Source organism: Mytilus californianus, unplaced genomic scaffold (assembly GCF_021869535.1).
Source record: "Mytilus californianus isolate M0D057914Y unplaced genomic scaffold, xbMytCali1.0.p SCAF_3, whole genome shotgun sequence".
Classification (NCBI taxonomy): domain Eukaryota; kingdom Metazoa; phylum Mollusca; class Bivalvia; order Mytilida; family Mytilidae; genus Mytilus; species Mytilus californianus.
Genome location: NW_026262679.1, coordinates 111,935,764 through 111,963,264, shown reverse-complemented (window position 1 = coordinate 111,963,264; position 27,501 = coordinate 111,935,764). Strand labels below are relative to the sequence as shown.

The 27,501-nt window shown below is 31.9% G+C and overlaps 1 protein-coding gene and 1 long non-coding RNA gene across 2 annotated transcripts in view; one reads left to right on the top strand and one right to left on the bottom strand.

The window, feature by feature from the left end:
- Nucleotides 1-27,293, top strand: part of LOC127735831 (uncharacterized) — a 54,776-nt gene extending 27,483 nt beyond the window's left edge. Inside the window, exons 2-7 of the mRNA XM_052246219.1 lie at nt 38-156; nt 13,602-13,767; nt 22,631-22,836; nt 23,687-23,896; nt 26,056-26,148; nt 26,575-27,293. Coding sequence (XP_052102179.1) covers nt 63-156; nt 13,602-13,767; nt 22,631-22,836; nt 23,687-23,896; nt 26,056-26,148; nt 26,575-27,278 — 1,473 coding nt within the window. The 5' untranslated portion in view covers nt 38-62 and the 3' untranslated portion in view covers nt 27,279-27,293. The remainder of the gene's footprint in view (nt 1-37; nt 157-13,601; nt 13,768-22,630; nt 22,837-23,686; nt 23,897-26,055; nt 26,149-26,574) is intronic.
- LOC127735851 (uncharacterized) lies at nt 9,664-11,395 on the bottom strand. The gene is made up of 2 exons (XR_007998605.1): nt 11,031-11,395; nt 9,664-9,809 (listed from the first exon to the last, which is right to left on the bottom strand). It is a non-coding gene; the product is annotated as an uncharacterized LOC127735851 (long non-coding RNA).
- Nucleotides 27,294-27,501: the final 208 nt, after the last annotated feature.

The window sequence follows — 27,501 nt, the reverse complement described above, 5'->3', positions numbered from 1 at the left end:
GTGATAGACTATATACGCGTTTCTTTTTTGTTTTCAGATCTTTGAAAACTGTTTCAGTGTCTATGGAGGTAATACTGTTTGCCATGATTGCACTTCTAAGTGCAGAAGTTGTTCATACCTACCATGAACCAGAATGGGTGACAGCGCCAGTAGAAGGTAATCCATTATAGCTTATAGAAATTATATGATTTCTGGAAGTTTGCATTTTTCTATAATTTGCAAAAGTATAAATAAAGGCAACAGTAGTATACCGGTGTTCAAAAGTCATAAATCGATTTAGAGAAAAAAAATCCCGGTTACAAACCAAAATCGAGGGAAACACATCAACTATAAGAGGGAAAACAAATGAACAACAGGAACACCGAAGTACAACAAAAACAAACTCCAACACACATAGAAACGAACTATTTGATAACAACTGCCATATTCCTGACTTGGTACAGGACATTTTAACAAAAAATGGTGGGTTGAACCTGGTTTCATGGCATGCCAAACCTCCTGCTTCATGACAATGTTAAAAAATATTGCTAAAACACTACGTGACAGAAATACAGCACAAACACACGCAAGAACATTCATAACAGAGAAACGCACAAACAAATAATATAATAGTCGACACAACATACAAACCACAGAACAACAACGAACATATTCTCCATCAACGAAAAACACCACAGGATATCAAAAACAGTGACGCGCTTACATAACTAACATGCAATCTGGAACTTTATACAATTATTTTCACAATATTGGTCCAAACAATTTTCATGACAATTGTGGTATTGAAGGGCAATTTTATAATTATTTTGACTACAAACGATAAGACATAACAGATTATCCAACCTAAAGCATAACAGAAACAACAAAATAAATCTATTAATGTTGGATGTACAAAACACCGAGACACGCCGCACAGCAATTCACATTCAGTATAACAGTCATATTCGGGAATATGACAATGATGGTATTGTAGGGCAATTTTATAATTATTTGGACAACAAACGATACGACATAACACATTATTCAACCGAAACCATAACAAAAACATCAAAAAATAAAAACATGAATGTTGGATGTATAAAATACCGAGACACGTCGTATAGTAATGTAAATTCACTCTCGGTATAACAGTCATATTGGGGATAAGGTCACGTTCGGTACTTAGCAGACAGACGACATAGATGTTAAACCACAATCTAAGACGTGGTAAAAATGTCATTAGTTAGTTTAGACACAGATACATCCATAAAATTTACGGAGTGTCATTTTTAATCTTTCCTCCTCATAACTCTGTTGGAGCAGTTTCTGCGTAAGGAGCACACTCCTGTATATGAAGTCAGTATAGTGTGAACATGCACGAGCATATAAGCGTATAAAAAGAAAAGAAAACCTCTGCTTATAATTGCAACATCCACTTCATTCGAACTTGGGTGGATAGTTGTCTCATTGACAATCATACCACATCTCCTTATTTTTATCTTGGAATAGCAGCTTTATTTTAAAATCAATCTATCTGTTAAAAAAAAACTTGATATAATGACAAAAGGCAATGTCTTTTATAAATATTCACACAAGTCCATGTGTCTGACAGAAAGATAGAAAAAAAAATCAGTATATGTGAATAATTTCCATTATGGTATTTTTGCTGACTGTTTAACCCTTTTACCAACCTAGCTCATATAGATTTGAGACATAGAGTTTTTTTTAACCGATTTACATATCTCATAAATCAATTAAGATTACATATAAAAAAAACTGAAGGTAATCGCATCAACTAAAAGTTAAGCGAAAACGAGTGCGTCGACAGGGTAAGCACACTTACTCAACATTTCATAATCAGAATTGGACATCAACGGTAAATTGATGGTTAGACGACTATTCTGGTATCTAAAGATCTAATTTCGCGAAGACATGCCGCTAGTGAGTTGATTATCTTTCAACCAATCCGTGATGGTGACCGTAAAACATATTAAGTGTTATATATCGATTTTAGTCGTTCTTTCTCATACATTTCTAACTATTCTCTAGCAGTTATTGTATAAGAAGCAATAAGCAAATTTTGTTTAAGGAGCAAATAACCAAATTTGTTTAAGGAGTACATTATCAAATGTGTGTAAGGAGCAAATAAGCAAATTAGTGTAGGGAGTAAATAAGCAAATTTGTGAAAGGAGTTAATAAGCAAATTTTGTTAGGACTTCATAAGCAAATTTGTGTACGGAGTCAATAAGCAAATTTGTGTAAGGAGTCAATAAGCAAATTTGTGTAAGGTGAAAATTATCAGAGTTGAAGGTGCCCATGCAAGACATTAAAAAGTTCTTTAAAACGAAGCAATAAGCAAATTTTGTTTAAGGAGCAAATAACCAAATTTGTTTAAGGAGTACATTATCAAATGTGTGTAAGGAGCAAATAAGCAAACTAGTGTAGGAGTAAATAAGCAAATAAGTGTAAGGAGTAAATAAGCAAATTTGTGAAAGGAGTTAATAAGCAAATTTTGTTAGGACTTCATAAGCAAATTTGTGTAAGGAGTAAATAAGCAAATTTGTGTAAGGTGAAAATTATCAGAGTTGAAGGTGCCCATGCAAGACTTTAAAAAGTTCTTTAAAACGTTTCCATGAGGCTCATAATAATGTTACTTTCATGCTTGTCGGTGAGTGATAAGGCACTATGTTTCAGTTCTTATCTAATGGTAGTATGTTCAACTTTTGAAACGGTTGACTAATTGTTGGATCTATGAAGCTATATTCAGTTCTAATTTTTAGTTGATGTTAAAAATAAAAAAAATATCATATTTTTACGCATGTCTTTTTTTTCTCTTTGGGAGTCTTATTGTAAAAAATCATTGATTATGAATTTATTGGATATTCAAGTTATACCTTCTTATAAAATAATACGTTAAATTATCCCATGAACAAATAGTCTCTCAATTTCAGGGAAATCTATTTTGATGACATCTTATGGTATCTGAAAAATTAAATATTTCATTTCAAAACGTGTGATTTGAAAGAAACAAAGAAACATTACATAAATGAATATAAGTAAATAAACCTGGCCTATATTCCTTTTTTAATAACTACTCTTACAATCATTACTTTTTAGTGAATCAAAGCGCGAAAGCGCTGTAAAGGCAGTTAATTACAGGTTGTGTGTATTTTTAGTCCAGTTATATCATTATCTTGCAAAGTACATTGTACTTATCAGAGGTGGCTTTCAGTATTTAAGATTTAGAGTTCTCTAATGATATTGAACAAGTTTTATGAATGTCATATTCTGAGCACTATATGAAGGCGATTGTTCTCACTTGTTTATGAACTAGTGCATTATGTCCAGTTTGTACCTTTTTTATCTATGTTTATAGTCAAATACTGTTTAAAATAGTTTGGCATTTTTTTTTAAGTAATAAGTAAATGTTATCAACTGTATTTTATTCAACTTTGCAAATGTGGTTTGTTACTGGTAAGTACAATGTATGGATAATAGTTGTTTCATTGGCAATCATAACACATCTCCTTATTTATATAATGATCTATATTCAACGACCTCAGGTACAAAAAAAATGTATGTAACTAAACTATGATGTGAAACCTTTGACTTCTTTCTTTAATATAAACTGTTGATTTGGTACCATAGAACTATGTAGAATAAATGTACATTGCAACATGTCAACTCTTTCAATGACAATACTTTTTTTAGAAACTATAACTCCAAGCAAAATTATATTTCCAAGTATAAAGTAATTTATGAATGAAACAAGAGTGCACACGCTGAAATGTCTCGCCTTCTTTACTAATCATTGATATTATGTTGATAGTCCTAAATATAAAGCTTTATTACAACTGTCACATAAACTTAACATTGACCAATGAACCAAGAAAATGAGGTCAAGGTCAGATGAACCATGCTAGGCAGGCATGCATAGCTAACAATTCTTCCATACAACAAATATAGTTGACCTATTGCTTATAGTTTAAGAAAAACAGACCAAAACACAAAAACTTAAAACTGAACAATGAACCTTGAAAATGAGGTCAAGGTAAAAAAAAAACCTGCGTGACTGACATATAGATCATAAAATATTTCCATACACCAAATATAGTTGAACTATTGCATATAGTATTAGAAAAAAAGACAAAACTCAAAAACTTTACTTTGACCACTGAACCGTGAAAATGAGGTCAAGGTCAGATGACACCTGCCAGCTAGACATGTACACCTTACAATCATTCCATACACCAAATATAGTAGACCTATTGCATACAGTATAAGAAAAACAGACCAAAACACAAAAACTTAACTATAACCACTGAACCATGAAAATGAGGTCAAGATCAGATGACACCTGCCAGTTGGACATGTACACCTTACAGTCCTTCCATACACCGAATATACTAGACCTATTGCTTATAGTATCTGAGATATGGACTTGAACACCAAAACTTAACCTTGTTCACTGATCCATGAAATGAGGTCGAGGTCAAGTGAAAACTGTCTGACGGGCATGAGGACCTTGCAAGGTATGCACATACCAAATATAGTTATCCTATTACTTATAATAAGAGAGAATTCAACATTACAAAAAATCTTAACTTTTTTTTCAAGTAGTCACTGAACCATGAAAATGAGGTCAAGGACATTGGACATGTGACTGACGGAAACTTCGTAATATGAGGCATCCATATACAAAGTATGAAGCATCCAGACCTTCCACCTTCTAAAATATAAAGCTTTTTAGAAGTTAGCTAACGCCGCTGCCGGATCACTATCCCTATGTCGAGCTTTCTGCGACAAAAGTCGCAGGCTCGACAAAAAGGAGTTCTTAATTAAGTAATAAACTGATTCGCTGAGGGCAGCTGGATACACCCACAGAGGTCCAACCCTGAACAGTTTGGGCAAAAATGGACACAATATTTAAGCTTGATACAGGTCTGAATTTGGATTGTAATTAAATATTTGACATATTATAGTTTCTGAATAAATGTAGTCAAAGAACTTGAAATTGGTTATATGAATTGAATTTATATTCAATTAAAGATTTCTTGCTGTTGTGCAATACACTGTGCTGTTGCGCAATACTTAATAAATCTGTTGCCAGACTATAAACAAATAAAGTTCAATTTCTTCTCAATGTCATATTTGAAGTTTATGAAAATCAATAGGGAGATTACATCAATAGCTATAAATAATTCACCAAAGTTTCATGCGAACTGCTGAAAGCAATTTTTGAGTTGTTGTCCAAAAACTGGAAAATCCCCCCCTTTTTAATGAATAAAATCCAATAACTCAGAAATGTAAAATCTAAAATTTATAAAATTCTAAAGGGAGCTTACGGATTGATAATTTAGTCTTAGATGCAAGATTTTTTTATCAGTTGTTTGTGGCTTTGAACTAGCTGTCAGTAAATGCGAGTACTCTCAGATCTGTACTTAGTGTCTTTTTGTTATTTGGATGTACAACTACCCGGCCACGTCCACTTGTATTTGTATTTATCCATCTGATGAGTTAAGCCTCTTTCAACTGATTTTTATAGTTCGCTCTTATATTGTACTGTTACACCACTGTCCCAGGTTAGGGGGTGGGTTGGGATCCCGTGAACATGTTTAACCCCGCCACATTCTGTATGTACATGTATGTGCCTGTCCCAAGTCAGGAGCCTGTAATTCAGTGGTTGTCGTTTGTTTATGTGTTGCATATTTGTTATTCGTTCATTTTTTGTACATAAATTAGGCCGTTAGTTTTCTTGTTTGAATTGTTTTACATTGTCATTTCGGGGCCTTTTATAGCTCACTGTGCGGTATGTGCTTTGCTCATTGTTGAAGGCTGTACTGTGACCTATAGCTGTTAATTTCTGTGTCATTTGGTCTCTTGTGGAGAGTTGTCTCATTGGCAATCATACCACATCTTCTTTTTTATATTTACATCAACAGATATAAACAATTCACCAAAGTCAAGGTGAGACAACAAAACTTAGTTGTAAGATCTCTGAAATTTTTTACACGGTACAAGTTTTTCTAATTGTTGGAGATTGTATGGTGACAGTAACACCTGTAACTGCTTAACCCATTTCTTATGCACTTTGGTTCGATAAACTCACTGAATATCATACCACATCTCCTTATTTTTATATGCATTACAATTTACATGTGCATGTAATTGTAAATAATATTTATATATATATATCAGAACAAACTTCATTGCGTCACTTTTATTTATGCATCCTTTGGCACAATACAAGTTCTAAAATTACACAACATAAAACAACTAAATGTTATTTCAGATGAAAGTTTTGTTTCAGTTCCATTCATAGGATTTATTAGAATTTTGTATGTTTTGCCAAGTCCAATAATTAGCTCTATGTGCACGTGTTAATTGGAGACTTTTCTATCCCGTATAAGAGTTTTGGAACTAATTCTGTTTCTTTTTTGGAAAAAAGTGAGCAAACAAATCTTGCACATTTAAACCTTTGTCTGCCATCACACTGTCACCTGGATCACATAATTGAACTATTCTACATCTTTCAACTATTTCACAGTCACTGGTACAACCAACATATGCATTAGACACATAGTTGACTAAACCACCAGGTGTCGAACATACAAGTATTTTCAGTGTTTCTGTTTTTATATGATGAAAAGGTTGCCTGAGCTCTAGGAGCTTTAGGTTTTATCACGGGATATTCTGTGCTGTCAATAATAATCCAAGTTGTAGGAAACTTTAATTCTAAGTTGGATGGCGAAAAATACCTGACTAAACCACTAAATGGCCAAGTGTTAGCCTCACGCCACTGTTTAGACATAAAAACAATCCATGTTTACACAATATTCTTAACACTAGTTTCAATCTAGAATCTAGACAGTTCAAAGTTGGTTGTATAATTAAATGCATCAATTTCATCAAAGTCATAAAAAAACTGATTTTCAAATGACACCCTATCAATTTGAAAATATATGTATCTCAAACAATGTGCTGTTGGACCAAGTGTGGTCAAAACAAATAAAAATTTAGTATACAACTCTAAACCGGTATAAAAATGCATGGCTGTGTCACGTGTCTTCATTTCAAAATTCTCTGCTGAAAATATAGGCATTGATGGTGTTTGCGTAATTCCATCTGTGAAGCTCAACATTAGCTCGGCAGTTGGTGGTGGACAGTCATAAATCCTGTCTGCAGTATGAATTACTTCTTCAGGAAAACCAACTTTACAATCAAAACTTTCCTCTAGATTTCTACTACAATATTCATCAAGTTTAGTTCTTTTGTTTTCACAGGAAACTGCCCTGATTTTTCTTTTTGCGGACGATTCAGTCTCTTGCTTGGTCCAGGAAAATAGGCTGGGATTGGCAGTAGACTTAAGTCTCTGTATGGTGGGTTTGTGCCCTGAAAAAGGTTATAAAACATTAGTTTTTTGATAATTAAATGAACTTCCATTAGCAATGCATACTTTGTACAGAAGCAAGTTAACTCGTACCATTGTAAACTCGTACCATGTTAACTCGTACCAACGTAAACTCGTACCACTGGGAAGTCGTACCAATCAGAACTCGTACCACTGGTAACTCGTACCATTAAAAATATATTCACAAATACGAAAGTTTTATGATTTTTTTTTTGGTAAACTAAATAAAAAAAGTTGAATTACTTGAATTTTATACTAGATTTTAATGAAAACTTAGACAAAAATACAAATGTTTTATGATTATTTTTTTTTTAAGCTTTATACAAAAAATTAAAATATCTTTGAAATTTATACCAGATTTTAATGAAAACTTAGACAAAAATACAAATGTAATTTCTTAATTACCATGCTAATAAATATATTAAATTCCTTTGATTGTGTGATTATTGGTTGATTATTAACTAATCAACTTGTTTTTTTTTTATCTTTAACTAATCAACTTGTATAATCATATAAGCATGGTCATATTCTGCTGAAATGTGCTGAATATTGTATAAAAATAAATTTCATACTTTCTAACTGTTGGTCATAAACAATTTTAAACCTTTAAAACACAATCAATAAATTCTTTCATTAAATAAAATTCCTTTTAGAAACAATAGAAAAATACCCAAATCTATTCAATGTTACTGATTTGGAATGATTAAAAATTAAATCAAATAGTTGTCAGTAAAAGTTTAAAAAAGAGTCTATTCAAGGGAGACAACAAAGCCAATCTGCCACGGTTTTCTCTATCCAATTACACAAGGAAAATTAGCTACAAATTGGTTATTGTAATTTCAAATTATATACATTTTACAGACTTAAGAGGTATTGAGTGAAATTAAAGTATATATTCATCATTAAACACCATTTGAATGCATTTAAATAAGTTGGTACGAGTTTACAATGGTATGAATTTACCGTGGTACGAGTTAGCAGTGGTACGAGTTTGCATTGGAACGAGTTTTTGTTTAGTGGTACGAGTTGACATTGGTACGAGTTACAATGGTACGAGATAACTATAATTCCTTTGTACTCGTAACCTGGCAAAATATTAACTAGATTTATTCATTACAATCTGGATAAAACTATGTTAGCCTGATTCAATGTACATCAAAATGTATGTTATGTAAATCCAAAGGACAAACAATGAGAGACGTATGCAACAAACATACATTGTTTGTACCTAAATAACTATAATATAGATGAGAGCATGTCATTGTTTTCCCAGCAGGCACACAACGTTGATTTAACATTGAATCAATGTTTATTTTCTATGTTGAATCAATGTTGAATTATTATTAGATTTTGCAAATTTGTATCAACGTTGAAATCCTACGTTGAATCAACGTTGATATTCAACTTTGAATCAATATTGAATAATGGTTGCTTCAACATTGTTTAAACCAATAACTCACCTTGAATTCAGGGTGAATACCATATTCAACATGGAATCAAAATTGGTTAGTGGTTGTGTTCAACTGTGTTTCCACCTAAAACTTCAGTTTCATTCATCTTGTATTTTCTGTGTGTTGCATTCCATAATTTTATACTGTAGCAATATTCAAGCTAGTGTCTTCTCAAGGCCCTCTACATGCTAAATGTCATAGCAACATTCTGCCGCAGGAAACTTTATCCAATAACTACTCCATCAGACCAAAATATAAAAATTAATCTCAGAAAAAAATTGATAAACTTTAAATAATATCAATGCCTGGTCATATTTGACATGATGTGATCTTTTGCTCATTGTTGAAGACTGTATAGTGACCCAAAGATATCTAAATAATGTTCTTTGGTTGATGATTGTCTTGTTAACAATAGGCAACAATAAAAACTTTGAATATATACCATTGACTGTCAATTACTCATAGAAGAATGTTCAACAATAAAACTGAGAGACCACATTCTTGTGATAAGAGCATGGCTTGACCATGATGATGTCAACAACCAATCAACTGAATAACAAATATGTGTGTTTAGGGCTTTCCTACGAACCATAATCTAACCCCCAAGATTTTTTTAACATTTAATGATATGCATATAAAAACACTAATTATCATAGAGAAATATTGATCTAATTTTTGAAAGCACACAACCCTTAATACACATATTTTTGCCAAATGTCTATTCTAAATATCTGAGTGATCAAAATATAAAATAAATTTTGCTGTTCCTACTCCATGTATTCTAATGTCCAACCACTGATTATAGAGAAATATTCAATACGATAAAATTAAAATAAATTTATTTATTAATAGTGAAAACTTCAACTTCTTTCTTCTCCCACCCTGTCTTTTTGGAGCCCATTTAAGAAAGGTTGTTGTTTGGTCAGACACTTGTTGTTCCTTGATTCCATAGGTCTTCATGATGACATCTACAAAATCAAAAGTTATAACATTGTCAAGTTTAATATTGTTCAACACATTTAACTATTAATAACTTCATTATGATGATATTTAAAGTATAAATCAAAAGCATAAGAACTCATGAAAACTAAATGAAAGTTTAACTTCCATCTAAATCTCAACTACATTTCCTTTTATATAGACCAGAAGGTATAATCTGCAAGAAAATCCTAAATACTACATTTTAACTTGAACAAATTGAAGGTTTATCCACATATGTCTTTTTCTGTATTACTTGTGCTGCTGCATGGATATCTGTCCGATTGACATATACAAGGGTTGTAAAGGGGGATTCTTAACACGAAAACACGTGAAATAAGTATCCCCAAAACGTCGCACGGAAAATAGAAATTGGGATAAACGAAGCACGAGAAATAAAATCGTAAATGTTAAGGAAAAAGTACTAGCAGTTATTACTCAGTCGTTCTTGGAGATCACACAGTCATGATAACGGACAGGAAGACCCTGCGTTCACCTTTTCCCGTCTGCTAGTTGCATCCGATTTGAAAAAAAATTTATTCATAACTTGATAGCAATTAATATCCATGATATCCTGGGAACACATAATTTAAAAATCCAGACTGAATTGGAATTTAGTCCCGGTTTACTTTTTTTTATCAAATGTGGGACAAGCACGAGAAATTAAGAGTACCAACACGAAACACGGAAAATGAATAAGGGGAAACACAAATAACGCATGTCGAAACCAATGACAAGAAAACGAGAAATAAAAAGGCCAAATACGTTGCATGCAAATATTTCTTTACCACCCTCATATGATATACCCTTCATCTTTGATTACCTTGTCAAAACACTACTTCAATTTTGACGGTAAAATATTAAAGGTCCAACTTGGTGAGCCATATAGCTTCTGACCTTTCCATCCCAATTTTGTAAACAACTCAAGCCCCCCTTTTTGTGAGATTTCGTGTAACTGAATTGAACAGGTATATAAAGATAACATTTCTTTTTACTTTTGATTCAATCATATGATGAATTCAAATAGTCAACGATAAAAAAATCATGAGACGTTGCAAGGTAAATCGGAAATGGTAACATGCTAAACATCCCCCTTTTCCTCGTGTAAAATTTCAACTTTTCAGTACAGTTTTTATAACAACTTGATATGCTCACATTTCTAAAATACGATACTGTATTTACTGTAATCACAACAATTTATATATACTTACGATAAAATACAAAAGCTGTATACAGGAGATATATTGATAAAAACACTGTAGAATCACCTTGTGGTCTCGAAAGCGGATATTCAAACTTTGGCAACAAAAACAACTGCGCATGCGCATATCTGAATTTGTCTTAAAATAGAAATGTTAAAAATGCCGCGAAATTTAAAAATCACTATTCCAATAGATCTATCGGTTGTTTATATTACAAGTTATCAACCATTGTTTATAAACTGATATATACGTCTTTCTCTTTAGATTGTTAAAAAGAATAGGAAAAAAAAAGGAATGAAAACAAGATATTTGACATCAGCAGCCACGGAAAAAGGGGGCATATTTTTAGGGGAAGGGGTTATTCACAAATATTTATATTTACGTGTATGATTCTGTATGCAAGCTGGTTCTATTAATTTATTATGTTTTGGGGTGGGGTGAAATTTGGGAATTTCTATTATTTGGGTGCAAAGTTCATGAAGTAAATTAATGCTGATATACACTGCGATTGTTTTATATATAATTCTATAATCACCATGACAATTAGTGATCAATCTACTGAATATTCTATTCTATGTGAATATCGTTGTCAATTTAAAAAGAATTGTGATGTGCCCAATACTTCTCTTTTGACAATTCTGGTATCCACAACTACTGGGTTTTATATATGATCATATATTGTTTAGCCTAGGTTGATTCAATATTGGTGTTTCAACACAATGTTAATTCAATGTTGAAACAATGTTCTAATTTCAACGTTGAATTGTCAACGTTGAATCAATGTTGAATATTTGTTGATCAATGTATAACCTAAAATCAACAAAGATTCAACGTTGATTCAACAAAGTGTGCCTGCAGGGTTGTTCCTGTTAACATTGTCATTGATATTTTTCAAGAAAGTCTATGAGGCATAGCTTATGCATTCCTGTCATTACTACATAAGCATAATTACTGCTAAAATAATTCTCAGTATGATATACCTCTTGTAAGAAATCATTATAATTGTAGCAAGCAGATCTCATTGAATCGTAATCCAAAAAATTATGACGTCTTGAATTAACCACCCCCTTTTATTCTAAAACGATAATTGCGGTTGTAAACTGACTTTGGTTTATTCGCATGGCGATTACATATATAACTATATATTTTAAAAAGAAAATAAATTTTACCATGCATAGTTTCCTACACGTAGTCTTTTTCAGAAAAATGTGCCTTGCAAACAACAGCTGATTGAGATGGACTCCACGATTTCATCGTGTTCTCGTCCAATCTGCGTATGGGTCATGGCGTTGATCCAACTTTTCCTTCTTTTTAAGTCATTTGGAAATGCATGTCCTCCTCTTAAATGACATCCAGGTACACAACAACAAGTACTTGGCATCGTTAATTAAAAATGCAACTGTAATAGTTGCACAGTGCAGAAACCGGAAGTTGAAGTACAGGATCGGCTACCACGGCGCCACCTATTCAGGAACGATAATTTGATACTTTATATAACTGCGAAATAACAATAACGTTAGACGGGTTCGCGTGCATAAACAGAAATGCGCTTTAAATTGTATAATATAATTCATGTTCAGTCGACCTTTAATTATTATATCAACGACTGAAATGATTTATAAACATCTAGATTGCAGATAACACTCGAAATTAACCCGACCTCTTTCCACATGGAATTCAAATAATTCTAGTTTGTCAATCGGTTGACTGCTTATAATGTAAAATACAAATATATCAAAAGTTTTTAAAACTAACAAAACACAATGATCGTTTCTCTATTTCCCAATGTAAATGAAATGAGACAAAAAACATTTTATACCACAATAAGAAGAGGAGAGAATCAACATTTTCCGGATCTACTTGGAGCTAAATGACCCCCCACGTAGATAAGTTGGATATCGCGGAAAGAAATATTAACACAGCAACTAGAAAGGCATTAAAGCACTGCCTTTAAAAACGGGTCTTGATGAATTATTTAAAAGGCTATGACTTTTTATGTAAATAGAGAATATTAAAAGTTTGATTATACCAGTTATTGAGAATCCAGCGTGTGCAACGTTTTGCTTTCACCATTACCTTAGGAACCATTGGCAATAAAAAAAATCATCGAAGAATAATAAATCAATTTTTTCATCATCAATTAAAGAAAGTAAGATTTTTTTGGAATGAAAGACTGAAAACGACACTACGCAGGTTTTACGGACACCATCACAAATTAGTTGGCTGATAAGATGATCATTATCAAGAGAGAATGTGTTCCCAGTTTTTGATCTTACGAAACAAGAATTGTCGTCTGATATGTATATTTACCAATCGAGTTCCCCCTCCTATATCTAGACATTTTAACTTAGTCTGAATTCGGATGGAGTTCGTATGATTTTTTTTTATCTGAATTGTATATGAAAAATTGATTATAAGATTTGAACATCGATAGACTACTGATACTTCCAATTTGAACATCTGTATACTACTGATGTATTTTATTCAAGATCGGGTCAATAAGAAAAAATGTTTTAACTTGAACGATAAACAAAATCATATGCAACACAAATGTATTGATTTGATTTTATTTCGCTTAAGGCTTGTACAGTGATTTGATCGAATACACCCTGTATTTAGACGAAGTTACATGGAATGATGCTGCAACCATCTGTGCTATGAACGATGCCCATCTCTTGTCAATCACTTCACACGAAAAATATGAATTAATAGAAGAATTGAAACTTGACCAATGGGGAGAGTTAGTGTAAGTATTTTATACTAAATTGATTTGTATGTTCATTTTATTTTTTCGTTTTATACAACTGCCTTTCGTTCAAACAAATCATTTGTTTATTTATACCCACACAAACCCCCGAAAATTTGGTTAGTGTATATGAGAAACACCCTTTCCATTATTCCGTCCGTCTGTCTGTCCGTCTGTTTGTATTTACATTCGCATGATAAATGCAACTCCTCTTAACGTGCTGGATTGATATTGATGCAACTTTACAGAGTTGTACAATACTACCGGCGAATATATATAAAAGAATTAAATCCCGGTCGTACATGTTAAACTCACCTACCTTAATATTACAATGAGATTACAATACTTGCTTATAGTATCGGAAGGGATACTTTTTTCAGAGTTCACTACATTTTTAGTTTTTTCGCATGTTAGATTAGTCAATAATCGTAACAAGGCACTTGCATTTTAACAGTTGTTTCTTTTCATTCATCTATTCTTAAAATGTTAAATTGCCGATATACTGCTTCATACGTATGTATAAAACATATGAAAAAGGATTCAGTGTAACATACATTTATGTTAATAGAGTATTTTACTTGCGGGTTATGCTGTAGATTTCAATTTGCACATTTATTTCACATGAATAGGGAGTGTGAAAGGTCACTTTTTCCTCGTGTAACTAGAATTAAACTGGTTGTACAACTCTTCATATCTTCCTTATTTTAGGAACATGTACGTGTTCTGATAGTAATCAGACATGTGTCTTACTCAAAGAATATTCCTGTTTCCATTCTACTTAATTATTCCGTTTTATAAATACATAAGTAGGTTAAACAGTAATTTCGAAAAATGCTCAAATAAAGTGTCATGTATGGAAGTAAGACTATTGTCTAGGAGATAATTGTAATTTTTCAAAACTTTTTGGAAAACCAAATTCCTTAAAAAGTTATGACGAATTGGAAGTAGTTGTTATCGGTATTAACAAACTGTCAATTTTGTGTATTATTTGGCTTATAAAGGAGAGCAGGTATCATAAAACCACTATTCGACCATTGAATTCGGAATTGATAGATTTATAAAAATTTATAAATTTGAGGGGCAACATAATAGGTTATTAATAACAGAATTTGTCTCTCGTGCTAGGTGGAGGACGTTAAAATGTTTCCCGTGCATGAGGTGTATATGCTTTTATGTTTTAAAAAGTTATATCGTACTCAAACCGGTGCTAGAGGCCGTCTTAAACTTGCAGTGAAGTGAGAGTGTTTGCTCCGTGTTGCATCCCTCATTGTGACTTTGAGATGAAGAACCTCAATAAAAGCTGTATTCCTTTGCTTTTTGAGTTTTTTGCTGTGATTGATTTTGTGTCATGGATGGAAACCCCATATCCTTTATTGAAAATAAAAATTCGTTGAACTTAATTTATAGGAGAATTGTTTTTTCTTCATTTTAAATATGTCTGGAATTAGGCTGGAATTTAAAGAATGAAAGTAGAGATCGATGACTCAATTTCAATCATAAATCAGAAACTTGAAAATTTGTGTATTACATCTATATCATTTATCTCGTAGAATTTCCGAATTGGAAAAATTATACATTTTGCGTTTATATAAGTACTCTGTGTATTTTGATATACCATCTACAAAACTAGATAGAGGGTTGCTGCTCACAAGGAAGCTATTAAACCAAAAGTTCTAAGTGGTGAAGTTGAAATTATCCCTTCGTAAATTTTACGGACGCAATCACGAGTTGGTTGAGCGTTTTGAATATCTGTTTCACAGATGACGACGGATATGTTCCAATTGTCGTAACTACAATACCGTCCCCTTTTCTCCTGAATGTGACCTACTGAATCAAACTTATCAGAATTATATGAGCAACGTGATGGGTGTCACATAAGGAGTAGGATCTGCTTACCCTTCCGGAGCACCCGAGATCACCCCAAGTTTTTGGTGGGGTTCGTGTTGCTCAGTCTTTATTTTTCTATGTTGTGTGTTGTATACTGTTGTTTGTCTGTTTGTCTTTTACTTTTTTAGCCATAATGTTGTTAGTTTATTTTCGACTTATGCGTTTAATGTCCCTTTGGTATCTTTCGCCTCTCTTTTACTGATTAAAGAGGGGAAACAGCATATACGTTGTGGATTGAAAAAAAAATTATCTGGAGTTGAGGTGATATGTCTTTCTTGCTATGTGTATATTGAATCATACCCTACTGTTTAAATCTATGTCAAATCCAGTTGAATACTTTACATTGTACGGTATGAAAAATTATATATATAAATATATATATATAGATTGCCTAACAATGTAATTTTAACACACTATTTAGTATGTAAATATAAGAATGTTTAAAATATTTACAAAATGATGAAAATAAACGCAATATTTCGCTAGACTAACTAGCTTTATCAAGCGTGCATCTATCCAGGTGAAATCGGATGTAGATGATAAGAAACTTTTGCAGCTCAATGTATATGTTGCACTTGAATTTAGCTGCCTTGAAAATAATACATAATTTGGATGAAGTTCAAGATTTTTACAAAATTGGTAGTTGAAGTTAGCAACGTCCATTGGCCAATATTACAGGATAAAAAGGACGATGCTGTGTACTAAATTATTCTTTATCTTTCCTGTATCTTTTCTCATCTTTTTCGTTAAGACCATCAGGTTCTAAAGTGTGGAGTTGGTGGATCCAAAAATTTTCTCTTCTCCTTCTCGCCGTGGTGTCCCACTCGGTGTTGACTTCTATGATTTGGAAGGTAACATTATCAAAAGAATGTTTCGTTGAACGAAGATGTCTTGTGAGAGGACAGTTTTTGTTTGTTTTGTACCATGAACGATGGTTATTGAGCCGAATATTAAATTTGTCCATTGTTTCTCCCACATACTGAATGTCACATGTGTCACATGTTAATATATAAATTGAGTTCTCCGTTTTACAGTTGGAATTTGAGTAGATGGTATAATTTTGTCTAGTAACGGAGCTGATGAAAGAACTGCTTGTATATATATATATATATACAACTCTTTTTGTTTAACGTTGTGTTTTATTTCTTGGATTGTTTTCACAATTATTTTCATAAACAGCTAAGTTTGTAGTAGTCAACAAATCGATCGAATATGTTTTAATACTCTCAAGACATTATATTCTAATATATTGCACAAAAACGCTTCTAAAGATTTATTTTTTACCTTTTCAAGTTTTCTTTCATATATCTTAATACTTCCTTTTTCCTCTTGTATCTAGATGAAAATATCATTTTGCCTTTGATTTATGTTCTTATGAATATAATTGCCATATCAATTGAGAATTGATAAAAGCTATCCAAAAAATTTACATCAGTGATTTCCGCATGTACATTGTATTGAAATATTAAGTATAAACAATATTTGATTGTGATAATTTAAACATAAGCACCAATCTTTGACTATTTCATTTAATTGCAAAGTTTTATATGAATCACCGTTTCATGTTTTACTTTATAACAGTTGTATCAATTGAAATGAGATTTTTTTTCCAGAATTAATGCATGTATCAAGGAAAATAGTTTTTGGCAATATTGTGGCATTACAATTAGAACCTTTGATGGATGGATGTGATTTTTATCAACATGAAATAGTCCATTTACATTAAAGTAGTTGACTTAACTTTTTTTTCTATAACAAACCCAGGAAGATAATTCGAAATTCAATATATGATATTTCAATATCAGTATCTGAATTGCAATTATAAAAAAACATTGTTTCAAAGGTCCATTTTGATAGAATAACGCAACAAATTTTTCCACAAATTTGATATATTTTAGCAATGACAAATTTCCAGAATTGAACTAATAACAAATTAAAATTTATAGAATAAATTAAAGGATTTTTATATTCTTATTTTCTCTAAATTTCATATCAATGAAAGCACTTTTCCCATATTAATACTCTACATCAATAAAATATTAACTTCTTTACCGGGTTTTTACTGTATTTCAATGAGATGATATAAATAGTTATTGGCAATTTGTACATTTTCCCTTTGATCTTACTGACTAATATTTTTTAGACCATGCCCAGAACTTGATACTTGACAATATTAGGGACATCGCGTTATGTATCAGTGCAGCAACGTCACGTATTAAAGTACATCCGGGTCAATTTATCAAATGGATTATTGCTTTTGATATATTTATGTATTCTGTCATTTTAGCTAGTGCAGTTGAACGGCAAACGATTTAATGGCGTCTAAGTTCAAGACATTGGTCACGTGATAAAAGGTCAGAGTTTACCGTTTTCTTGTGAACGTGTACACCTCTTGGTTTTTTACCTCGTATCGTCTAATTGTAACTCGTAAATAAATAAAACTTGTAGGGTCCAAATCTTGAGTGAGTAAGCTTCATTATTATATATACTTATTTATGAAAGGTGTTATAAAAAGATTCTAAAACAACGATGGAAGTTGAAATTTTTTTTGGAAAATTTGCGTAGGTCTAAAATCCCAAATCATTTCTTAAATGGGTTTGGTAACGTATGGAGGGGTATAAAATATGAAGTAAAACCATTTTCTGGATCTTATATATTAATTATAGATCATAAATTCCCCGGATACGCAATTGTGTCAGCTTATTCGTGGCGAAGCGGAGATCAACGGGAGATAACTCCGTACACGCGTCGTAGGAAACTGCAAGTTCACAACAGTAAATTCGAGTAAAATTAATGATTGTAGTTATATTTCGACACTTTCTTGAATAACCATTCAATATTTAATGTTCCTCTACTCTTGTAACATTAAAATAGTCATGGAATGTTTGAATATGGCATTTTTTCAAGTACCCTAAAACAGGTTTTTGAAAACTTCCAAAGAAGAAAATTATAGATAACTGACTTTTCTCTGAAACTTGGACTTATTTGTATATTCTCAAACACCCGTTTGGTAGATGGAATGATACAAGTCTTTGTTTTACTTTCTTTGTATCAATATTCTTAGAAAGGATATGAAAATAAACTCAGTGTTTGTACATGTTGATTGTTTAGAACAGTTTGTTTAAATATATTAAAATTTCACTCTAAAATTAGACTTGAATTTTTATATTTAAATAAGTATCTAACATAGAAAGTTGTTAATCTGGTGCACTGAAAATGTTCCATCAGAAATGAGATTTAACAAAGTTATTTAGACTGAAGAACTTGTCACTTTTTATGCTGATCATATGGGGAAAAAAGAGTGATATTATAAATGCTAACACAGCATCAATTGTGAAACAATAGTTCTTTCATACAGACATTTTATTTTTCAAGATGCGAGGCTTGCCGATCAATTTACATATTTAAGATTTCACTGTTAAGAGTGGAGAAATAACTTATTGACAGAGATTCTGTATGGGAATGTTTCTCTTGATATTTTTAAATACATTTATGTTACCAACTACATTGTATCTTTGTTTTTCTACTATGATCTGCAAAGAGATGGGTTCTTTATGTGTGACCTCAATGATCGTCAAGCATGATTATTGGTAGCCTTTATTCCTGATGTAACAATGGAAAATTCTGAGAAAAGCAAGAACTTTTAAGCAGATCCAGAGAGGGTGGATTATTCCTAATTTCCATATACAGAAAAAACATATTTCATTTCATGCTAAATAATTACATACAAGAGGGGTTTATCAGCCATTTGTCAGCAGAACTTGTGTTACAATAGAATTTAACTTTGCATTACATTAAAATACAATATGGAAAAAAAGAAAATGTAGACAATACATGCCCCCCTCCTCTTTGAAAATTGGCTTGATCCACCCCCGAGATAAGAAACTATATAAGATGTACAAGTTCCGTTGCTCGCTCTTAATCAAGAGTAAAAATCTGAACATCCAAAAAGCCAGAAAGGGATTTAAAACATTATAATCAACACAAAGATAACTGAACAAAAAGCTGTATTGCAATCTGATATCATGCAGTTCTCATAATTCCTATTACATGTATTACTTCAAGTTTTGATTTTTTTTCCTTATATTTGAATTCATAAGTCCTACAAACAACTGTTGAGTCCTTTAATTAACTTATTGATTGAATAATGAATGATTAGCTAAGCTGGTCTGTAAATAAAGTCTGAAAATGCTTTGTTTAAATAAAGAGTGTTATTATGTCATAAAATATACTGAATCAACTTCAAATTTAATCCAAATTCATATTTAACTGCTCTAAAATGCATAGTCAATTGAACTACAAAGAAAAACCTGAGACTACTATAACAATTAACATAGAGATTGGTCACTTCCCATGTTATAATAGTCTCAGACAAAAACAAAACTGACTTAAATACATGTACAGTATGTTCAGAAATTTTTTGAAGAATGGACAACAATGAGATATTTATTTTTCTGATATCAGAAAAAATCTCATAGTATCAAATCAGAATGAGAGTTCTTTTTATTGAAATAATCAATTTAATTGCATTATTTACTTTAATAAAAACCTCATGATAATATCTGAATTTACAGTCATGACTTAGCTTGTCAACCTCTACACTTACAAAATTAAGGTTCCTAGGCCTAAATGTGGTTGAAATACATTGTTATTATTCAATTAATTAAAAAAAACATCAATTATTTTTGAATTGATAGATCTGGAACTAGTACATACATTTGTTTTTTTTAAACATCTATATACTATTCATTAGGGAACTTATTCAAATATATTTTGTACAAGACAGTCATGGCAGTTCACAATTACAGTGGTCATTATAAACATAATGACACAATTTATACAACCAAATTTTATTGTTGATATATGTAAACTGAAATCATTACAGAATTTTTCTTTCAAATGATTTAATGTTTGTTAGTAACTTACTTTAAATACTTAACCTGTACTAAAATAAAGAGATGTGGTATGATTGCCAATGAGATAACAGTATAGAAACTATCCACCAGAGTCCAAATGTCTGTTAGCAGTTAAATTATAAGTCACTTTACAGACATCAACAATGAATACATTTCATTGTTATCAGGCAGATGAGGAAAAAGAGTAATGATAGCTTTTTAGCTTACTACATGTACAAGAGAATATAAGAAATATAATAATATAAATAAGGAAATAATAGAGACAAAAAAGACAGGACTTAGCCACTGGACTATATGTAAAGTGTTTCCTTACTAATCCTTAAAGGAGCTGCTGTATACTTAGAAAAAAGGATGTTGAGGACTTGGCCACATCAATCAGCATTTTTAGACACTACATTATGGTCAATTGCAATCTGCCCTATTTGCTCAAACCTCTAATGAGTATTAAAATTAATACCTAGGGTGGGAATTAAACCCATGTATTCATTTACTCTATTGTTCTCTATTTACATACATGTACATGTATATGAAATAAATCAAATGCAAAAAAATGCTGGAATGTAAATATGGTAATTTACATCATGTACATTATTACAGCCTCTTTTTTTAAGGACCTAGTAAAGGAGGTCCCTGGACCTAGCTAGACCTATTTCTTAGGCAAGGTGTATTATATGACTCTTGAAAGTAGTTAAATGCAATTGTAAAATTAATTTTATCTGCTGTTAAACAATAATAACACGATAATGGTTATTTCTAAGTATTTAGTAACAACAGCGTGCAATTTAGGTAAACAAACATCAATAATCTACCACGTGTTTGTCTGCTGTGCTTGAATATTCAAAACGACCCATCGGGTTTATTTACACGAATTTTTGCTAAAGCAGACAGTCAAACATTGTCTGTTTACCTAATAAGTTCTATAAAAAATGCATTTGCTGTTATGACTTGTGTATGCATGGAAATATAATGAACATAACATTGATTATTTACCGTAAATATTGAATACACATCATTCCTGAGGTATACACACAAAACACATGGCACTTTTGTAACGATGGATGGTAACGTATAGCCACTTTATAACAGTAAATCCCATTGGATAAGCTACCCTACACAGTACATAATATGCAAATTAATGATTGGATACGAATTTGTGTCAGCTCTCAAATCGATGGAAAAATGTAAACATTGGAATCCGCCATTTTGACATAGGAAACAAACTAATTTTGAATCTTGGATTAAAGGACATTGCGCACATTGCCAGCGTATCATGCATAACCAGTCATGTGCAAATATATCTTTTAATTAGTTTTATACACTTACTTTTCTATGTTTTAGTTAATTTAATGTTTTAATTTACTACAGAACGGAACATCGTTCTCAAAGACGCCGTAGAAAAAATTATAGGTGGCGCTGTTTGTGGGCGTAAACATTTTACATACGGGTACTTTTTTTGTCGACAAATTGACCTCTATCTGTCAGATAGTCGATAAAAATACAATAGCCAAACGAAATAGACAATTGACAGTTAACAAAATATTTTTAAAAAAACTTAAAGATTGAGCAACTAATATCCCACCAAAAATCGGGGGTGCCCTAAGGTTTTCGGGAAGTATTAGCATATCCTGCTCCAATAGTGACATCCTGGATTTAATCATGTTTAAACACGTCGATGAGTTATATTTTGCCTAGAGCGTTTAATCCGCGGAAACGATGACGGGAGGTCGGTGTCCGTTTCTCTTCATGAATGTTTAATCAAGTGAAAATCAGCTATTCCAAAATTATAACATGCAGATAATGACTTTTATTATTAGTACTCTATCATAAATTCCATCTACAAACATAAGATTAAGTTTGAATTTTAAAGAACTATTCTCATTTAACATAAGTTCAGTGTAAATAGCATACATATTATGGGGAACCACTACAACCGTAATTCAAAAGCTCATGTTACAAGGTGTGGATTTCTGTCTCGTTTATTCCAACTAAATGTTTTACGAAATTGCCATCGAAGGAATGTTCATGTTTTTGACAACTTACATATCTCTTTTGTTTTTTAGGGATAAAGATTTCTGGTCAGGATTATCACAACCAAATGAAGGGTTGTTTATCTGGGAGGACTGTACAGAAATGAATTTTGATATGCGAAAAGTTGAAAGTTACAAGAGTGATGAACTGTGTTATCGTGTAAAGAAAGACCCTGTACAATGGGAAAGAAGAAAGTGTGAGGATCATTATTACTTTGCGTGTGAAAAGAAAATACCAGGTATATGATTTGGTACTGAAATAGTCTGCTCATATGTCTTCTTTCTTTTATCTTTACAATTGGTTGTATCACGACAAAAACTAGTCAATTCTAAATATATATAGCAGATAAAGATAAATGTAGAATCTTGATTTTAACTCTTTAGCTTCATACACGATTAAATCTTTCACCTGTTACGTTCGATCGTCACTGATGTTTCTTATGAGAGAAAAACGCGCGTACAAAATTAACTCTATTATGATTGACTCTCTACTATGAATTCTTAAAAATATTGATTTTTCCTTTGTAAAGAATACTTCGTTATCTCCTAAACAATGTCGAATTCAAAAATTACTTTCAGTTACAGAAAGACAGTTCAATAAGAGATATTTGTTCCGCACTAAGGCATTATATGTAGGAAAAATAAGTATAACAAAAACATTAACGGTACCCCTTTTACTGCACCAGATGCGCATTTCGGATATAAATTCCTTTCTAGTGATGCACGAGGCCAAAATATTTAACAATCAAAGACATAATATACATATTTCAGAGATGATAAAACCAAGATCTTCCTCCACTCCAACATGAAATTCGAACCATTATATTAAAGAACTTGGTTCTCTTCATTTAGTGTAGCATTCAAAAATTATAAAACTGAATAGATATATGTTATGTAAATTCGCTTGGCGAGTGATGCATGCATAGCGAGATACACTTAACCTGTTGACACACTCGGTTACGCTTCGTTTGGAGTTCGTACGATTCACTCAGTTTGTGTTTGTTAACTTGATTTGTGTTTTCTTAATCAATTTACGATATCTGATCATCAGTAACATACTGTTGCTTAAGGTTATGATTCTTTATTTAGGGGCATGTGCTTACCCAACCATTCTTAGTTCCAATAAGGTAGCAACATATGCCAACCAGACTACAAGTGAATGTGAGAGCAGCTGTGCTGCAAGTTCATCGTGTTGGTCAGGGATCTCTACAGACGGAGGACTTTGCATTTTACTTCAATCACGAACAGGTTCAGAATCACTATCAGATGTCACCATGTTCAAAAAATCATGCGTGCAAGGTAAGTTAGTAACGTCAAAGTTCATGTAAGGACATTTTGACACTAAAATCCAATGACGTATAACATCAGTAATGATGACATTGGGACGTCATAAAAAGTAAAATAACAAAAATACCGAACTCCAAGGAAAATTCAAAACGAAAATTCCCTTACCAAATGGCAAGATCAAAAACATAAAACAAAACTTTCATATTCCTGACTAGGTACAGGCATTTCCTTTGATATGTAGAAAATGGTGGATTAAACCTGGTTTTATATCTAGCTAAACCTCTCTCTTGTATAACAGTCTCATAGAATTCCATTATATTGACAACAATGTGCGAACAAAAAACAAACAGATATAATAGTTAAAATTGTCAAAAATTGGGGTACAGCAGTAAACATTGTGTTATAATCATAATCACTATAAAAACAAACAGCTATGTCAACAAAGAAAATCAATATGGCAAACAGACATTCTATAGACAAAGCACAGAAGCAAAAATGAAAGACAAGAATACAAAAAAGATGACAATAGCACAATAACACATTAGCGGAATGTATAAATACCGAGCCACGCTAAAATATATTACAAAAAATGGACTAAACAGTAAAGATTAAAAATATACAACGACAAATAAAAGAACACTATAACAATTAAGATGATAAACAACGTCAGTACCTAGTATTTATACTTCAAGACCATCATGTATTATTTGTTAAGTTGGTGCAGAATATTTATCAACAAGTTCTTGGTATCTTCATAAAAATTCAATGTTTTATAAACAGCTCATCTATAATTATGATCATATCAATGATAATTTATGTCAACACAGAAGTGCTGACAACTGCGTTGGTGTGTTTTTTCCATTTGCATAGACCTTTTTTTACAAATATTATAGACTGGGGGAAAATTTGATTTCCATGGTATAATTTATCAATGGTCTTTGCTTTACGCTATCGATGGTTGTTTGATTGACAAGATTTTTTTTATATACTGATAAATTAGTTTAAATCAAAATAAAGAATTACTTGGCTGTTTTGTTAATTGTCTATTTAAAGTGTCCTGCATATTCGCACAAGCGGGTGACTTTCTACCAGGTAAACAAATAGATAATACATCGCCGCATGACTAGCAATGTCACAATCGAGGTAAAGAGGACGGGATTGTGGTCACAATAAGTAAAACAAATGTGAGAGCTATTTCATAACGGTTATCCAAAGCATGATGACATCCGTATAACTTTCAAAAGGATAACCACACATTCACCGTTTAGAACTCTTATTTTCAAATTTGATGGCGGATAGATTCATTAAACATAGTCAGCATACGTTGAATAATTCAGTGACAGGACATCATGTTTATAGCGGAACGTGAAGTTAAAGACTAAGTCCAACTTCTTTTCGTCTTTTGTGAGGAGAAACTCCTGTATGTAATCAGCCTCATAAATATAAAGGAATAAGTCGGTAGGAGCACATTTGGTTCCTATAGAGTTGCCGTTTTTTGTTGAAAATAAATGCGCCCTGCACATGAAACAAATATTTCAAATAAAATCAAGCATCTTGATGATGTCAGTTTCAGAGGACTTCTTTGTTTGAATATATATATATATATATATATATATATATATATATATATATATATATATATATATATATGTTCATTAACTTACGCCAAAGGTAAATAAAAAAAAATCAAAATTTGTAATGCCGATATTTGATATTCTGAATTACATAATTAAATTTTACAAATAAAACGATAACGTCCATTATCCAACGGTTTCACCTTCGATCGAATGTAAAACCGGTAGGATAATGGACGTTATCGTTAAAATTTGTAAAATCTAATAATGTAATTCAGAATATCAAATATTGGCATTTTTACAAATTTTGATTTTATTTATGTATAAATATATATATTGTTTTCAATTTAGACTTGTTTATATATATATATGATTCATTCAACATCACAATCATATTTACTGATGAAGGATATCTGTTATCAGAAATATTTTTAAATAATTACATTTATAGTTCCTTTTTTTGTAATTGGTGTTGTTGTGTACACTTTTTATGCGTTTATATATATATATATATATATATATATATATGCATGAAAAGTGTGTATATTTTGTGCTTCAACAGCTGGAAATTAAGACACGTGTTTGATTATATTTTAGTTGCGGTTGTACAAAACGGTGACGTCCCAACGCTACAAAATGAAAACAAAGATGTTCAGCCTTTGCTCAATTGTTCGGCTGTACAACAAACAGGTATGCATCTATCATTTAAACCTAATATTTTGGAATTTTATGTAACATTAGGGTAAAATGAGGACGGGATTGTGGTTACGACGATTGGAATATATCCGCCGGCATCTGTGAAACATGCAGATATTCCATATCGGCCAACCAACTCGTGATGGCGTCCGTAAAATTTTCAAAGGGAGGATTTCAATTTCACCACTTGGAACTCTTGGTTTAATAGCTTCCTTGTAAGCAGCAGAAATCTATCAAGGAAATCTTGATAGGAAACGCAATTTCAATATGACACAAAAACAATCGTACGATAAAATTATAGGACCTGTGTAAGTTTCCTTATAGTGCGTACTATAATTGTTCAAAATGAATTTCAAATAAGCTTTATTATTAGTCGTTCTGCTATCCAAATTATATATGTTCATATATATTTTATTCTAGGAGTGACTGTACCAGTTGTAACAGAGGTTTCAGAATTTAGCACAGTGACGGACATTTCTCCAACACCATGTTATGTGTATGAAACATTAAATGTTACGAACATATACAACACAACACAAGTTATTACTGTTGATGAAACCGAAACAGTGCAAGTTACAGCATCAGTTGATTTGTTGAACGTAATAAACGTAACCGAAACTTTTAATGTAACTGAAACTGTAATCGAAACTGTGATAGTATCAAGTATTTCAGTAATACCTTTTACCTTACCAGTGACTGATATTTTAGGTAATTTACTTACGGTTACTTCTACCATTAATGTCACTGCAACATACAACGTGACAAACGTGTTTAACGTAACCGATACATATAATTTCACGTCAACTATATATCATTCGCAATGCGCGGATTCCTGTAGAAACGGTACTAATTCTTATCTGTCCCCAAATGACCCATTGTTACTGGACGCCATTGCAAGTATGTCGAAGGAACTAACAGTGGACAAAAAGACAACAAACTCGGCCATAAGAAAATTGACAAGTGCGTCAGACAGTCGGCCGTCGTCCCGTGCTATTGGAATCTCAGGATTAATACTACTCATCATACCTTTATCGCTTATTGTAATCTGTGATTTACCTGCTGTTTTGCGTAACACTAAACGCATGATTGATCGAAGTCGTAGGCATTGCGCTTATCAACCTTAGTATAACTTAAATATTGAAATATATTCACAAACCATTACAGAACATCATACATTCCTGTAAAATGTTGACCACATAGGGTCAAGTGTCAAAACGTTGGCCAGATCCAAATGTACATTAGATATGCTTAGACTCCAACTGTTTAAGATGTTTTTACACTAAATCCGTTGAATAAGTACTGAATGATATTTTAGTCTGGGAACGAAAGAAAGTAAGGTTAATTATT